General features: G+C 39.1%; 2 protein-coding genes across 4 annotated transcripts in view; one reads left to right on the plus strand and one right to left on the minus strand.

The window, feature by feature from the left end:
- dnai1.2 (dynein, axonemal, intermediate chain 1, paralog 2) overlaps window positions 1-13,874 on the plus strand; it is a 38,358-nt gene extending 24,484 nt beyond the window's left edge. For 2 of the 3 annotated variants that reach the window (XR_006093911.1, XM_042403260.1), the window contains one exon: window positions 13,530-13,874. The gene's annotated coding sequence lies outside the window, so the exon portion shown is untranslated. Of the gene's footprint in view, window positions 1-6,804; window positions 8,228-13,529 lie in introns of all 3 variants that reach the window. The other variant, XR_006093912.1, reaches the window with a different exon arrangement.
- A 46-nt stretch (window positions 13,875-13,920) lies between these two features.
- Window positions 13,921-16,176, minus strand: LOC121890765 (transmembrane protein 233-like). Its single transcript, XM_042403306.1, has 3 exons — window positions 15,837-16,176; window positions 15,204-15,338; window positions 13,921-14,554 (listed from the first exon to the last, which is right to left on the minus strand). Exons 1-3 carry the CDS (start codon window positions 16,020-16,022, stop codon window positions 14,543-14,545), a joined length of 333 nt encoding a protein of 110 aa, XP_042259240.1. The 5' UTR covers window positions 16,023-16,176; the 3' UTR covers window positions 13,921-14,542.
- Between the last annotated feature and the right edge of the window lie 874 nt (window positions 16,177-17,050).

Below are 17,050 nucleotides of genomic sequence, written 5' to 3' on the forward strand. Positions count from 1 at the left end.
AAGTACAAGCAAAGTAGCGGGTGTCATAGGAAATAAACAGTGACTGCAATTTGTGCCTTAAGTACAGACTGCTTTAAAATTGCACAAGCACCTTTTATGTTCTTATTGTAGCAGTAAGGACAGTAGAGCAGAGTATAGATCAGGGGAGGCCAACCATATGCTGTGCTGATCCAACCGTCTACAGGTTTTCATTCCAACCGATCACCACAGCACATGACGATACTAATGAGTTCTTTCCCCTCTACTTGAAGATGTACTAATCAGTGGGTGGAGTCTTTGGTTGCATCATCACTGGTATAGATGAACAGCGGATTCTTAGCTGCATCTGTCATCTATATGCTGCTTGTGGACTATATGATGGTTGACTGACTGTACGGTCATATGAAGGCAGAGATAAAGTATGCGCTCCATCTGCAGCATGTAATGTGCATATTTAAATGACCAGATCCACTGTGTTAAATTTGACACAACTACCTCTTGCTGCTGCAAAATAACCACATAACATTCATATTAGATTGCTGTATTTTCACAGACAAGTGGCAGACAAGATTATTGCTTTCCTTTTAGAAGATGCTGATCTGGACGACATCAACTGACTAACTGTCAGTATGTTGGGGGAATGCATTGCTTTTAAAGTGATGATATCAACAGCATGATTGTTACTAGCCTTGAATAAGTTCCTAATACGATACGATGACAATATGACAATAGATTCCTCCTTATCCACTTTCCATGTGTGCCTGGTGCACCGCATGCCTTTAACTACATCTCAAAAGTGTGACTGCACCTTGTTCTGTGCTCATTAATTCATCAAAATAAGCCCAAATTCTACATCAAATCAGATGCTGCCAGTCTTTGTTTTTACATGCACCATGCCACTCAGTACTTGATGAGCTCACCTTTCTTCACAAAATCCTTCAAATTAACATCTGTAGCACAGGCGGGCCATATGCTAATATGGATTCACAATATCAGGATCTAGACTGAAAATGAAATGCTATTATTTTGCCATTTGGTAAATTAGCATATCCATAAATTTACATTGGAATAGCACTCATAATGTGAATAACAATTAACTTATGCCACAGTGAGTGAGCCAGAGAGTGCTTTTCAATTCTCATCATTTTCAATTCATTAAAAAAAAAAAAACCCACATTAAAGATGCAAACAACATCAGAAAAAAATACTTGCTTAGCAACTTGTGACCAGTTGGATTGAAGATAGAAAGGACAAAATATTTCTTATTCTGACAATGGCAACATTGATGTCGTAATACTGTAATAATGTGAATGTTTCATATTCTATTGAAGAAATTATCGGGTTAGATTAATGGAATGATCTGAGATGTTACTGTGATGTGCATTCTCACCAATGGAATTTGGAGTAACTGATTGTTAAAATAATATGGCTTCATAAAGATATAAAAATGACTATAAAGGAGATCTGCAGCACAGCACAGAGTAGGAAATTTTGTTTGTGACAAATATACTGGTGAGTTTTTAATGACCTTAAATATCTTTGGCGCTTAAGAAGGGCGGCCCTAGTTCTCAACTGAGGATTGCTCTGCATTCTAAAATAGGTGGTAAATAGTGCAGTCACTTGCTGTGAGAAAACACTCTATCCTCTCTACAAACCCTGTGAACCACAAGGATATAACCCCAGGTGAATTACTCACTTGACTCACTTAAATCTCTCTCTTCCTATCAGTTAGTCTTTAATCCGTTTGTTTCTTTCCTTATCTGGGTTACACGCTGTCATACGCTCACAAAAAGGTTTACCAAACTGTTGGTAAACCCTGCTAAAAAGCTTTACTTAAAAAAACAACATCCACATGCAAATGATAGCATAATCACACACATGCCTTTTATCAATCAGTCTGATCTGCTAATAAGATTCCCCAACCCTCTGGCAATTCATCCCATACCTTCACATGGTGTAATGGAAAAGCTGGTTGCCCACAAAGTGTGACAGGTGGATTTGATAAAGTCACAGAACGTTTGATCTGGCTGTGGTGCAGCCTTCAACCCTCAGGTGGAAAGGAGCCTCCGTTCTTTCACTCTTACGAGATTAAGGAGGATTTTTATTCATGACAAAACTTCCCCTGAGAGTCTGAAGATGTAGCAGTCACAACTAGAGATTCCCCTTGTGCATCATTCACTGTCTAATTATGTCACATTTTAAGAGGCTCAGTTATCCCTCTAATAACAATGAACAGTCAGATAAATTTGGTTTATCATACTGTTCATATTATCACATGTCAGAGCAGAGTCGTAGATTTATACTAGTTGTTCACTTACCCCACAGACTCAGCCAGCAGTTTGTCCTCTGAATCAATATCCGGCTGTACAGTCTCCGTTGTGGTAGTTCTGTTCACATGGATATAAGTTCCTTCTTCAGCTGTCTGCCATGCTCTTTCCCCTTTCCTCTCATCTGTGCCTCTGTCTCCCTCTCTTCCTCTCCTTCCCCATCTGCTCCACTGCACTACACACACAGCTGAAGACAAGGCAGGACTGCACACTGCTTGTGAGAGAGATCTCCAATAGCAGAGAGAGAGAGAGAAGTAGAGGAGGGGCTGTGTTAGTAGATGTCAGCAGTGATATCAAGCGTATGGGAGAAGGGGAATGGTTTGGATGTAATTACACAGGGTTCCTGCTGCAGACAGGAGCGGGGGGGGGACTGGAGGTTGTTACGGAGAACAAGCAAAGCTGCCTGTCAGCCAAAACAATGACTACCGCCTTGCATCGCAGTACAGAGTATGGCCAAATAAATTATTTCAGCTGTTCAGCACAGGACTGGGAACAGAGGGAGGCATACTGCGCTGTTATGAGAGGAGCCTCAATTAAGGCTCAATCAAGGGAATTGTTTTTCTGCTTCTCGCAAATATTGCAAACGATACAAGCAGGAAAAGGCAAGTGTGTGTTTCCTGAAATTGGAACTTTTCCCTGGCGGTCCAAGTATGATGATTGGTTCTGTTTTGTTCTTCCATTTTGATGATTATTCTATTTTCTCCACTCCCACCATGCCTCCGTTGGTCCTGTTAATGATGCATGTTAATGATGAATGGATAGCCTTATGGGGGTAATTTGCAGACATTTTTAACATGTTGTGCGAGATTTCAGATATTAATGAAGTGGCATTACTGCAAGCTTGCAAGTTAGAAATAACTTAGATCATATTATAAACTTTCTGATGTCAGGACATGCAGTAAGCCTTTCCTTTAACTCCTCTGATCGATACTCTGATATGAGGCCTGCTTCAGATCTAACTGAGCTGCAGAGTCATCACAGTGGCAGGGTTTCCAGTAAGTAAGTAACACCATACACTTACAATTTGATCTTGACACATTCAAGACTGAAAAGCAGCTGACAAAGCAGAGAGTGCAACAATTAGTATTGCAGCATGTGTGGAATGTACAGTACAAGAGATGATTTTCTGTTGCTAATGAAAGCTCTGGGATGTTTTCATCTGAGGTTTCTGAGGTTTTAGATTTATGGTTCCTCCCTGTCTGTCACAATGATCCCTCTCATGGGATCTTATTTCGTACGAGTTGCTCCAAGTTATTTGGAGGGAGAAAAAAATGACAGAACAGTGTTTTCTCTGTGTGAGGCCATAAACCTGTATCTGGCTAGTGTGGAAGACGTTGAAAGTTTGGTTTATTTTAAATATCAATGAAATGTCACATAAGAAGTTTACGAACAGAAATGATATATTTAATTCAGTCCTCTCAGAGAAAATAATAGGATTAGTGATGTTTCAGGCACAGGTGAAATAAGCAAGAATCTCACTTTACTGTTTTCTGTGAATGACTTTGCTAATTTACAGAGCATTGTGGCATTATGACTTGCTGAAAGAGAGACAAAAGATTAATATATTGAGGCGTAACCCGCTAAGGTTGTTTTTTTCATTTCCTAAAAATCCTCCATTGGTTGTTGTTATGTGTTCAGACTGTCTGTAGAATTTTCCTACTATTTTTGTTCCTCTATTAGTGAAGGAACTGATGGAGAGCTGTGTAACCCAAAGTGAAGATATTGTGAGGAGACAGGGATTTCTTATGCGGGAACATTTATTGAAGCTCGATCAAGGAGAACAGAGTTACAGTACAAGTGAAAACACTGTGCAGTGCCACTCAGTTCTGCAATCTACATCTGGACAAGAGTATTTAAACTCTTCACCAAATCCTTACCCTTACTACCTGTCCAAATGAGGTTATTCTTTACTCATCTATGCCTCTATTGGGTATTGAACTATAAACAAGTCACTATGCTGACTAAAAGTTAACTGAAGTCACATAGTCTGTACACAGGTCACATGCTATCCATTCTACGAGGAGACCAGTCTGACCGTCTGCACAAAGCACGGCATGTCTCCACCCAACTTTGGTTGCCAGAGGACACAGTCAGCCTTATCAAGACAGCTGCTTATGCCAGCCAACCTCAGTAGACAGAGAGATGTACTGCTCTGTAAGAGACAGGTCATGACCTAGTGACGAGATTGAAAATATACAATCTGCTTATTGAAACCCATGGTTGCTGACTGCTTAGAGGAACACCTTGGAACATTTTGCTTGTGGCCCCTCTACAGGCCAGAAATATTATTTCTGGCAGGTGCAGAACAGTTTCATAGTGCAACTTTGAATTGACTCTGGAAAACAACTCTGTTGGCTAACAGGCTTCACAGGAAAAATCAAGAATCTGAGGCTTCCCTGTAGCGCTGTGGGAGCACAGCAAAGATAGAAGTACTGTTAAACATGACTTCAATAGCAATATCTTTCAATTATATTGAAAACAAAACTGTGATTAAAGCTGGAGTGCGGGACTTATGTCTCCCTCTTCTGGCAGTGAGAGTAAAGGTGGGCGCTACAAAGATGTAACTAGGAGGAGGGGAGGACATTTCTCTTCATTTGATAACGTTAAAAGTAAAGTTAGATCTTGCTGTCGGCCTCCCGACTCATTTTGAGAAAGATGAGAAAAAAAGAGAGAGCTGAGAGCACCAGGGGGAGAGAGAGAGAGAGAGAGAGCAGCTGTGTTCGAGTGAGCTAGAGAGTGAATGAAGAGAGGTAGCGGTGGTGGCAAGAAAGCCGGTGAACCAGATCAATAAAACGTTATTTTCTAATTGTTTTACAGCAGTTACGTTCTAGAGCAAAAACACGCCCACACACCTCCGCTCAACCCTGTGATGGGTTGACCATAACGCCTGATTTGGTCTGAATACGGCCTAACAGCCATGCAGCACGCATTCATGCACACCCCCAATTACAGGCACACAGAGAGGGCCGGTAAAAACGGATATGTTTTGATGGTCCACTGGCCCAAAAACATATTTTTTGAAGGCCCACTGGGATTTGTCCCAGTATGCCTTATGGCCAGAACATACTGGTCGTAATCTACTGTTGCAGCTATAAAATGGTGGATAAATTGTTTTAAGCATGACACAACCCCCACGAAATGACTTGTTTCACTAACAGAATTTGATCCATTCAGTCCAGTAACGTTTGGAGCCGCACCATTAACGGACATGGAATTTCACATCCAACATGAGACTTAAAAACTCGTTATATTGTGAAATACAGAGTGATTTAACTGGCAGTGATAGGCTTGATCAGTATTGTTTGAACTCATTTGGCAAGGGCTTGAATGTAACAGACATTCATTTATGTGTAAAAGTTCTGCATTGCAGGTTTAATGACATAATGTAACCCAAAAGACACACACTAGTGTTAAAATAAGCATGATTTAGACTGATGTTACAGTTAAGGCTATTTTTCTGGGGACACTGTCACCCCGTCTCTCCCATTCTCACACATACACAGTCACAAATAGCTCAAAATGCCTGGATTTGAGTTTGAAGTCAGTTATCACTAAGAGAGAGAAGCTGATGCAAAACAGATTGGCACCTTGGCTGTGCGTAGGCAGGACATACTGTAACTCTCTTTCAGCTCCCATAACATGTTCACGGCACACTGACATATTCTTAAGAGTAGCTCCTCCCAGAGCGAAAGAGGCAAGAGGACCAGGAAAAGAAAGAGGATAGCTGTGCATACCTGTAACAGCCAGACATAAGATTTCTAACACTTTCATCTGTCATCTGTTGCCATAAGTATAAATTCCACACACCTGTGGAATGATTATTAAAATCACCAAAAATAGAACTGAAAATATGTGAGAGGGAAGCCTTTCTTTACTCGTTTCACTCCCGGATTTAGACTGCTGCTCAAACTTTAGATAGGTAATACTGCAGAAAATAGTATCAGCAGGGGGTTTGTTTTTAGGGAGATCAACTTAAATTGCACCAACTTCTTTGACAAACTTTGGCTTGGATATGATGGGTATCCAGAGACTTCAAGTACTTCACAGTGAATTCAGACCTGCAGAGGAAAGTTTTTTTTATCCAGTCTGCTGCAGTCCTCATATGACACCATTTGACCAGTGAGTTTATGACTTTCTTTGAGTCGAGATGTCACTTATAGCTCAGCAGCAGGTCTGAGACTGCAAATGGAATTCAGATGAAAACTTGAAGAAACTCAATGTTGACCTGCATACAAATGGAGTTTTAGCAAAAGTTCAGTCAAGAAGACTATTTTTTGTATGCATAGGCCTGTAGTTATATTTCTCATTTTATACTGCCATCTCACGCATGCTCACTCATAATTTCCCTTGATGTCATTGACTGGGGCTGTCAATTTAGCTATCAGCTGTTCACATTAGCTGTTCACATTTATCTATATATCTACATTTATATATATGTTTCTCTTTCTGCCTTTAGTGCGTTCATGCTGCTGTTATATGCTTATCTGTCATTGTGCAGGTCATGTATGGCAAGTTAACAATTCGCTTTGCTGCTTATTCTCGGGCTGTCATCTTATTTTATGTCAGAATCAGAAACGGAACTGATCGATGCTGACTTATCTGAATCGGCTTCTACCTCATTGGCAACTCGGCGCAGTGCTCGGATTGCTACTCATCAAGGGGAATCAGGTTCAGAAATTCTGGAGATGTCAAAAGCTCAGGGTATTACTCCGGCACCTGGTCTGGAGCTCTCGCAGCTTCATGACTTGGCTAACGAAGTGGTTTGCAAAACACCAGCTGAGGATGAGCCCCCATGCAACCCTTGGCCCTACAGCAGCACCTGGTCGCAAACGCACAAAGAAAACACATCATCTAGCTCCTCAAGCCAAGTGTAAGAATGTCTCTGCCAGCTCTGCTCTTCCTGATCAACCAAATGCTGCCCTTCATCCATAAGATAATGCCCTCACATCAACTCTCCAGTCTCTAGTAAATGGTATTCATGCAATTGATGCTCGCCTCCAGTGTCTGGAGAATGCCCAAACCTCATCATCTTCCTCTGCAGTGTTTACTGCCTCTCAAATCCCATTGATTTATATGCCGGCACCTGCACCTCAGCCATCCATTTTCACCGTAAATGCCCCAGACATGCTACAGCATTCCCTGGCCTCTGCTATCTCTGCTTCTATGCTAGGTAGGCCTTATGTTCCCTTTGGAGCCAACATCTCTCCTCGCTTGAGGTCGAAAATTTAGTTTAATGCTAGATGTTTTGATCCATCTTTCCCCAGCCTATTCTCCAATCCAGCCATTAAACTGTTACTTAAAGGCATTTCAAAAGTTTCTCCTTCTAGCATTGATAATAGACTCCCTATTACTCTTTCCATCTTGCATAAAATGTTTTGTCACTCTTGAGACATGGTCATTTATCTCCCTCTCTCTTGGATTGTTCTGTTTTATTAGCTTTTCATGGGTTTTTAAGGAGTGATGAAATTACCACTTCTTCAAATTCATTTGATCCAGCTAAAGATGTTGCCTTTGCAGATTTAACTTTGCACCCAGATTTCTTTAGTCTTTTCGTTAAACACTCTAAAGCTGGAAGTGATTCTCAGTTCTATCCTTTTAAATCAATGTGTAAATATTTTTTTTAAAAAATAAGCCTTTCTCTAACCCTGGTGCCCCTCTCTTTCTGACCCCAGATAACAATCCCATATGCAAATCTTGGTTTAGCTTTCATTTAGAGCAGATTCTTCTGAGATGTAACATACCCCTAAAGCATTAATCAGGTCATCCGTTTAGAATAGGTGCAGAAACGTCTGCAGCCATGCAAGGTCTATCAACGGCTTCCCTTCAACAACTGGGACAATGGTCATCTTCTGCCTATGATTCCCATGTGCGTCACTGCAATCATTAAAGCTCAAAGATCTCTAAAGCCTCAACAGCTTATGGTAAGCAATTGCATATAACTGGTGGTTGGTGGTTTTGTGTTTTGTCTCGTCTATTATTTAGCTGCATCCTCTAATTACTCATTTTCAGGTCAATGCTGATCTTTTTTGGCCAGGTCCAATCATTGCTGAATTTCAGGTCATCAATGTCTTATTACCGCTGAAGCCTAATCATTTTAAGTCATTCCTGAGCGCTAGCCGTTGCTGGCTAAGCTCAAAATTGTTAGCTGTTCAAGTCATTGCTGGCTGTGTTTTGTTTCTGTCTATTCCTTTATGGTACACTTTCCATATTTATAATCATTCATCCATCCATTTTCTTTACCACTTATCCTCTAGAGGGTCGCGGTGGATCAGGGAAACAGGTCGCTAGTCAATCACAGGGCTAACATATAGTATAAAGACAGACAACTATTCACACCTACAGGCAATTTAGAGTCACCAGTTAACCTAACCTGCATGTTTTTGGTCTGTGGGAGGAAGCCAGAGTATCCGGAGAGAACTCATGCAGGCACAAGGAGAACATGCAAATTCCACTCTCTGGGCCCAGCCAGTCAGTGGGTTTGAACCCAGAACCCTCTCGCTGTGAGGTGACAGTCCCAACCACTGCACCACCATGCATTTATAATCACTCAAGCTCTAAATTTTACTGTGTCATGCTCATAATTACATTTATAATAGTAGATTAGTAGATTATGCCAGATAAGGCCCCTCAATTAAAAATCTCCCTGTAGAGTCTAAATGCCAAAGACTTTCCTGACCAAAACTTAATTACCACTACATCATCTGTTATAATAAACAATTATCTTTACTTCATTCACTGTCTCTCCTGGTTGAAATAAATGTATTTCAGGCCTCAGCAAGATTTACCGATTTTTAACTGTGACCTTCTCCTAATTGAAACATGGCAAATAGTTTCACAATCAAAAGATGCTATAGCTTAAATGGCTGCAAAACATTTTGCAACTAAATTAATAACCTCCTTCATGAGCTTTATATTACCAAGGGTTGTATCAAAGTGTAACTGAATCAGTGTTAAATTGTTTATCGTTGTATAAAAGAGCTGTCAAAAAATAGTTTAAAATTATGAACTCGAGATGCTTATCAAACCACTGTCTTGAATAAATTGTTTCTTTATTGAATATATTCTGAATAGATGAAACATAATGAGGAGCTGAACTCGCTGCTGTGGCTGCTCACCATCAACTACTTAGTTACTTTTTTTAAATATGCATGAAGTGCATAATGATGTGTCCCTATCATCTGTGAAACCAACACTAAAATATAATTTTCACCTGTGTAGGAAATTCTACACCACTTTTGTCTGAGCTGACCAAAACTTGAGTCACATAAACTGAACTCTAACAATTTTGTTTTTGTGCTTGTTTCAAAAGCTACTTGTTATTTCAGACAGCTGTGATTCATTTCCTTTGAACCGTTGCTTGATACGGAATTTCATTATGGCAAAATTCCTCATGCAAATCCCGCAGATTTATTCAGGGATTTCAGAACACATAAGCCATGTGTCATATCATATCTAAACTCGAATGAATCAGCATCAAGGTCTGTCAGAGCTGTAATCCACAGCCTGACTAAATGTGAACCTGTAATTAAACCACCTCACTACAGAACAATTGTTGATTAATATACATTTAACAGGCATCAGTGACTGCTGCAAAGAGAACTTGAATGAAACACACCTACACATGTTAAGTTAAGCATAACTTGGAAATAAAGTACCCAAAAATCTTTTTAGAAAGGATGCCGTTTTGAATTTATAAAAGTCTTGGTAGATCACATGTAAAACAGTGTGCTCAGTTTCATCCTGTGCTATCTTCAGTGTAAAGTGTAATTCAGTCAGTGAGGTAGAAGGCAGGGGTGTGTTGTTGACTTGGCAGCAGGAATACATGCTCAGTCTGTCTCACACACTCACAGCGTGTTATAGATAGCGATGCCATTACTACATACATTATTAACAATTACTACATACTGTACATTATTAACCATCATCACATTGTCATTAAGAGATATCATTTGTTCACAGATGTAATTTGTGATGACAAAGATTGAATATCCACACTTTTCTAATGCTCATTGGCCACACTGTCATGACCCAGATTATTACAATGAGGTTTCTATCACATGCCTGTTTTCAAAGGTCATTCAATACAGGGGACAAATTGCAGCAGACAGCCAGAAAAGGACATTTCTTTATAGGTTACTGTCTATGATACACTGATTTCTAAATATAGTAGACTGCAACTACAATAGGGTGAATAGGTATAATGCATTATTCAAGGTCATAAAAATATCACAATAAAGGAAAAGCTGCACTTTGCCAAAGCATCTACAGAGAATATATGCAAACACTGAAGCAAATTTCTTATTTAAAGTCCCCCTCCTCTCAAAAATATGTTTTTCTTCTTGTTCCTACAGTTAGATGTTTGAGGTTCTCTGTGCAGAATGATGTATATGGGAGTTTGACACTTAATGGTTGTTTTCACATTCATCTGCTGAAAGTGGAAAGTTTCTGGATTTTTTAGATGTACAGATTTTGTAGATGCCATTTAAAGATTTTAAACATAGTAATCATATATTTTTTTGTGGAAAAACCATATTGGACACACATTGTTCCAAGCAGAGTATTTTTATACGTCTAAATAAATGAGTGGAGGGGATCTTTAAACGCCAAATACACTGAATATAGAAACAATCAATAATAATAGAAAACTTGTTGACCGTTGTTTTCTATAATTTAATGTTTATTTGTATAGGGACATATATATAGCAGGAAACAATGCCATATACCACAGCATTATAGCTAAAGCTAGTTAACAGGTCCTTTATGACTACTGTTTCAAAACTGTTTCAACTTGAGTTTAAAATGATCCCTGTCATGATCCCTGTGGGTAAGAAGCTCCACATATTGGTCCCCTGAACAGAAAAAGACAGCAGCTTATCACTGGATGCTCAGTACATGCATTTTTATAATCACTATGAAGTAATTTATTCCTCCTGATTTGAGGAATAGGCTTAAGAGAGAAGGATCAGTCAGTGTTGTCACGTCAAGTGTTCAAACGTAGCTGCCACTGGAAGACATCTGGAGACAAGCATACAGACTATGCTGTCTTATTTGACTCTGCAAAGTGTTGGAAATAGTAACAAATCAAAAAACGGTTGAAATGCAGGTTTTGACTTTAAGAATTTTATTCATTTCAACCCAGCTGACGTCTCAGACTGTTTGAGTTTCATACCCCTGAGATAGTGTCTTGTCCTATTTTTATAATCCTAAATTGAAGCAAACTTTTTGCAAATAAGTATTGGGGCTCTAATAGTATCATATTATAGTTAGAAATCTCTTAAATTCATATTATTAAAAATATTTTAAAACATAAAAGTTGATTATGTTTGTCCATTTTTACAGTAGCATTTCATGAGCACAGCAGCACACCATGACTAATGAAATTATTCTACATAAGCCAACATGCTCATCAGATTTCACTTAACAACCATCCAGCGAAACTGTTATTAGCATCTATAATAATCAGTAGCGGGCCCCATTTTGATAGGACAAAGATATGGGTCAACATATGCGATATTGGTGTAGACGTTGGTGTCAAAATATTGTGTCAACACCTTTATGAAGTAGTGAAAAGCACGTAATGTGCAGACAGCTACAAGTACATGACGACAGTTTCTCAAATGACTGTCAAACTGCATAAACAAAACAACAGCTTGTATCAGTATTCAAGCTTCCTTTTGGTTCCCGTGTGTCACAATACAATTCTACTGTAATGGCTGTGGTGTAGAATCCAATAGAAATCTCAAAGTTTATTAAAAACAGTATTTCCTTGTTAAAAGTAGAATAAATCCTAAAAGTGAATCTTGAGGGACCTTTAGTATCTTGTGTATCAGGTACCTGAATGCATGTTTATGTTTCCCTGTCCGCTCTGCATCATTCCCACAGTTATCTCTTTCATTTATTCAAACTGGATCAAACTGCAGCTCCCTGGTAGGAATGTGTCATGGGATATGTTCGCATGGAGTCTCTATGTGGCGCTAATGGAAGCAGCTGGTTTGAGAGGCCTATTTGTGAGCACTTCATGTGAGTCACAGAGTGCTCTCCAAGCACATTAGCTGTCGTGCAGCCAGCAACACAACAGCACAGCTTCAGGTGAGCTGACGCTGTGAAGGCAAGCTGGAAAAGACTACAATTCATCACTCTGGTGCAGAGCAATAAAAGCTAGAATGTAATGTAATGTAATGTAGCATGAAAAAAAAACTAAATGAAAACTTCATTCATTCGTTTCATTTGTGTGAAATACAACACAAACAAGCCTCATTATTCAGTACAGAAATCAGCTTCCTGTCAGAGAGTCTACCTTGATCCCTTGATAATTTTACTAAGTGCTTTCAAGTCGCCTAATCCCTGCACTCATTTCATTTTTCATCTCTTGTTCTCTCAAGTTTTGCTTTGGTGTGACATCAAAGAGGTGGCACTACAAACACGCTGTATTTCTCTTTCAAGTAATGGGAGTTAATGGTGCAAGATTACTGCCAAAACTGATTTGTCCAAGTGCATTAGAATAATGGCTGAAACCTGGCAGCAGGCCTGTTATATCAGATGCTTGACTACAAATCAAATATGAGGACACAGACAGTACAACATTTTATTGTGTTTTGTGTACAGCATGCACAGTATGTGTCATTTGTATGACCGCCAGGGTCCATGAAGGACGTTGTTAACGCACAGAGAGCTGTGGAAAGCTTTAAAGTGTTGTTGTTCAATAGCGACAATGAAAAAACTGAGATGAGTTCTGATATTAGATTGAAACTGACAAACGGGATCGAGACCCTCCTCCTTGAACTGAATCTGAATCATCACTTTATCTTCTCCCACTTTTTAGGCCACTTTTGAATCAACTCACAACTGATTCACTTCAGCTTGAACATATGACAGATGGGGCAACCTGCAACAAGGAGGGGAAATCTGCTATATTTAGTTGCTGGTCTACTATTACATATCAAACTACAAAAAACTTCTCGGCGCTGCAGATTTTCGATCAGGGTTCAAGGAGGTTTCCAGGGGAACTAATGTGAAAAAGAATCATTTCAAATATGCTTAGTCTGTTTCTGCAAATAATTCTAGTAACCGTAATAAAAATAATAACAAATCAAAATTGCATGAAAGTTTCACTGTAAATATGCTGTAATTGAAAGTGTAAATGATTAAAAACAGTAGGGGGGGTGTATGTTGATCTATCACATAAACACATAACATGATCTTCTCATATGTGTTTACTTTTAGGTAATAGCTTTGATGCCAAATTCAGCACAGTCTGGAGCCACGCCATGTCAGTCAGCGCGGCACGAGTCAGATAACATGACAGCAGGAATCATTCTGTCATTAACAAGGAAGAAATTATCTAACAAGCGAAATATTTCCTGCAGTTACCAAGATTAGGTCTGAGTGAGTGTTAAATATGTTGCTAGAAATGAAAGTAGAGGACAACATGAATGATAGACAAGTTTGTTTATACAGTAATTCTTCATGTACAGCAGGAAAATTTCCAAAAATGTGTTTGAAGCTAATTAACAATTTTTCTGTTGTCATCAAAGAACATTGAAATCTTGATAAATTTCTTTTGTCACAGATGAGAAATAAGTGTTTTTTAAATACATATAAATTTATATTTAATAAAATAAGTTTTGTTAGCACAGGCAGACACAATATCATAATCACAAATAAAAATGTTGTAGCACAGATATCTACATCTAATATTTCTAACAAAGTTTAAGAATATTAGGCAAATGACAGTAAATAAAAGTGGTTGTTTTGTTTGTTTCTTTTTTTAAAATTCACTCCTGCAGAATAAGTTATGGATAAAATATGTATTCTGATAAAGCTATAGACAGTTTATTATATGTTTAGCAGCATTTAATTGAGCAAAAAAACAACAGTGAAAATACATTTTTCCACATCTGGGTCACAGCAAAAACAAAAAATAGCTCTGAACTGTGGATTTCCCTACACATTTGTTGAAGCTGCCAGTTTAACTCTGAATCACTAAAATTAATGACTGAAATGTATATGGATTCAACAGATCATATAGTCCTTGATTGTCCGCATGGAGAACAGGAAATATGAGAAGTCAGGATGCACAAATTGAATCGCACAACTGTAAACATGAGTAAAGTCAGAGTCCTTTAAGATGGTTTGAAGCAGCCGTCTGAGCCCATCCAGAGATAAGCTCATGTCATCATGTCCTCTGAGAAATTTGTCTCATTTGTCTTCTCCCCCCTCTCTCCACTTCTACAGCGCTAAAAATCCATCTGGACCACAAAGAGAAATATATGTATGTAACACAAATATCATTTGCAGTTTACTGTCAATAGAAACAGAATGTTTGAGGTCATTTGTCCAACATAATTGTAAGTTAATTATAATTATAAAGTCTTCATAAGTATGTTAGTGTGTATGCCACCCTTTAACCCTCTCTTTTGCTCTCTTTTCCACCTCTGCACTGCATTTTATTCCAAATTACTTTATTTCACCAGGATAATCTACTCAATATCAATGCTGCTTTCCAGGGAGTCTTGGGTACATACAGTATATTGCATAAAAATTAATAATAATAATAGTACATGTAACATTGGCAAATTTAGCACAAAATTGCTGCTTTGCTTTGCAGCACAAGGAAAGATTGTTTAATGGCAGAAAACAGGAGGAACTATCAACTCTTCTCAAAATAAGGATTATTGGGAAATTACTTAAAACACTTTTATCCTCTTAAGAAAAATACCAAAGAGGCACAACCTTGTTCACAACAGGAAAGAATCAGCTTTGTAGCAAAAGGTTCTACTTCTGAAAGATAATACCATTGGGATGAGAGAGAAGGTTACAGAAAAGGTTGGTGGTTCGATCCCCAGATAAATCTGTGAGGGGAAAGTGAGCGACCATGCAAAAGAAAGAAAGCCTTACGGTGGTAAAATGCACGATGCAGGTGATGGCAACGACGAGGAGGCCGATGATGATGGAGGCAATAGCAACATAGAGGGCGTTCTTGCCAAGCCGTCGGGAGCCATCGTAGTCACCGTCATAATAGCTGTTCCTAGACTGGAAGAAGAAACCACTGTAAAACTTTTAAAATAACCAAATTTTGGAAACTTTAAAGTATCATCTGAATCTTTCTAACAGTTGTGGCAGCAAACACTAACTGGTTTTGTCACATGGTTTAATGGTTAAATTGTGTGTTCTTTTGAATATTATTAAAACTACAGACAGTCTGGTAACAGAATACACTGCTAACAGTCTAGTCTGTGGTTTGGCCACTAACCTAATGTTTATATCATCAGTGTGCAACATGGAAATCCTGTTTCATTTTCCAAAAAGGAAGACGTAGGTTTGTTTGATGGGCAGAGCAGCTGTGTGTGACTGGGTTACATCGTAGTGTCCAACATGTTCACTCATAGCACAACATGTCAGAACACTTTGTAACTATAAACCCTCTGAAAACACAAGAAATGTTTATTCTTGCTGACATTTTCTACCTAAAGATACACACTGTTACATTGTGATATATCAGCTTAGCCAAAATAAACAGTCCATGCTTACCATGATAGAGAAGACCAGGGCCACGATGTTGACAGGGTGCGCAGGACAAAAGCAGGTGAATATAGTCAAACAAAGGTAGCTACGGAGTGGAGGTGGAGGTTCCTGTTCCTCTATAGAACTATGGTCAAAAGATGTGCTCCCACTCAGGGAGCTTTTCCCTTGCGAATTGAACACTCCTAGAGCCATTATACCCGCCAGCAATTTAACACAGTCACAGAGGAAGACAAAACACCCAAATTAGAGAAGGTGAAAAGTCACGAAAGCAATGGAGGAGTTTAAATCCAACTTTAACCAGAAAAGATTTAAAGCCAGAGGTTTAAAAGTCTGATGTGTTGTGTGTTGGTAGTCCTTTATAAGCCATAAAAAATTGACTTTGTAGGGAGAGAGGGAGCATGAGAGAGGTGAGAGAGGGGAGAGGATCACTAACCCCACTGGCCTTCATCCAGGACCCTGCCCTGAGATGAAGTGTGAGAGATCAGACTCTGTTTACCACTGCTGGCACCTCACAGAAGTACATAACATGCTGATACATGAAAATCATCACCCTCAACAGTGTGATGTGATGTTTGAGTGCTGTTAACACAGTTCACTACAAAGAGTATACAAGAGTCAGAGACTCTGCTGCATCGTGCACCGCTCTTTCTTTGTTGTACGTCATCGTTTAATTATCATAGTTCCAAACAGATGAAAACACAACTTAAACTATGAGACTGCATGTGACAATGTCCTCCCCGAACATTTACTTCGTCTTTACATCCCTTTTGTTTGTAGATTTTCACTTTTTAAACCAGGCATTTAATTATCACCATCTCTCTTTAGGCAGTATTTCACAAAACACAGGATCATACTTGAACATGTGGTTTGAACTTTGTTTGAGGTGAGAGAGCTCTGATGAGAAGGCAACAGTACCTTTTCTGAATATTGAAGAGTTCATTTGTATTTTTGGACCCCAGTGGCATGGATTATTTCAGGGCAGAGACAAAAAACAAAACCAAGGGCGCACCCCTGGTCTTAGAGGTACAGGCACCAGAGACACAGGAGCTGTGAACAGACAGGGCAGCATAGACGAAACACTGGTTGAAGGCACAGAAGATATCTGTCACAAGTGTCTTTTGTTGTGTGGAAATGTTATGGAGTCATAGCATCTTTCAAATGATCCTGATGGCAAATTTTTGTTTGTAGAGTAGGTATTTATGGCACAATTTCTGCTATTT

Source organism: Thunnus maccoyii, chromosome 3, assembly GCF_910596095.1.
Source record: "Thunnus maccoyii chromosome 3, fThuMac1.1, whole genome shotgun sequence".
In the NCBI taxonomy this organism is placed as follows: Eukaryota; Metazoa; Chordata; class Actinopteri; order Scombriformes; family Scombridae; genus Thunnus; species Thunnus maccoyii.

What these genes read in the sequence shown, in the direction of transcription:
- LOC121890765 (XM_042403306.1), bottom strand. Translation starts at nt 16,022, where the DNA reads ATGGCTCTAGGAGTGTTCAATTCGCAAGGGAAAAGCTCCCTGAGTGGG. An exon ending in CCCTGGTCTTCTCTATCATG is followed by an intron (nt 15,339 to 15,836) that starts GTAAGCATGGAC and finishes TTCTTCTTCCAG; the next exon opens with TCTAGGAACAGCTATTATGA.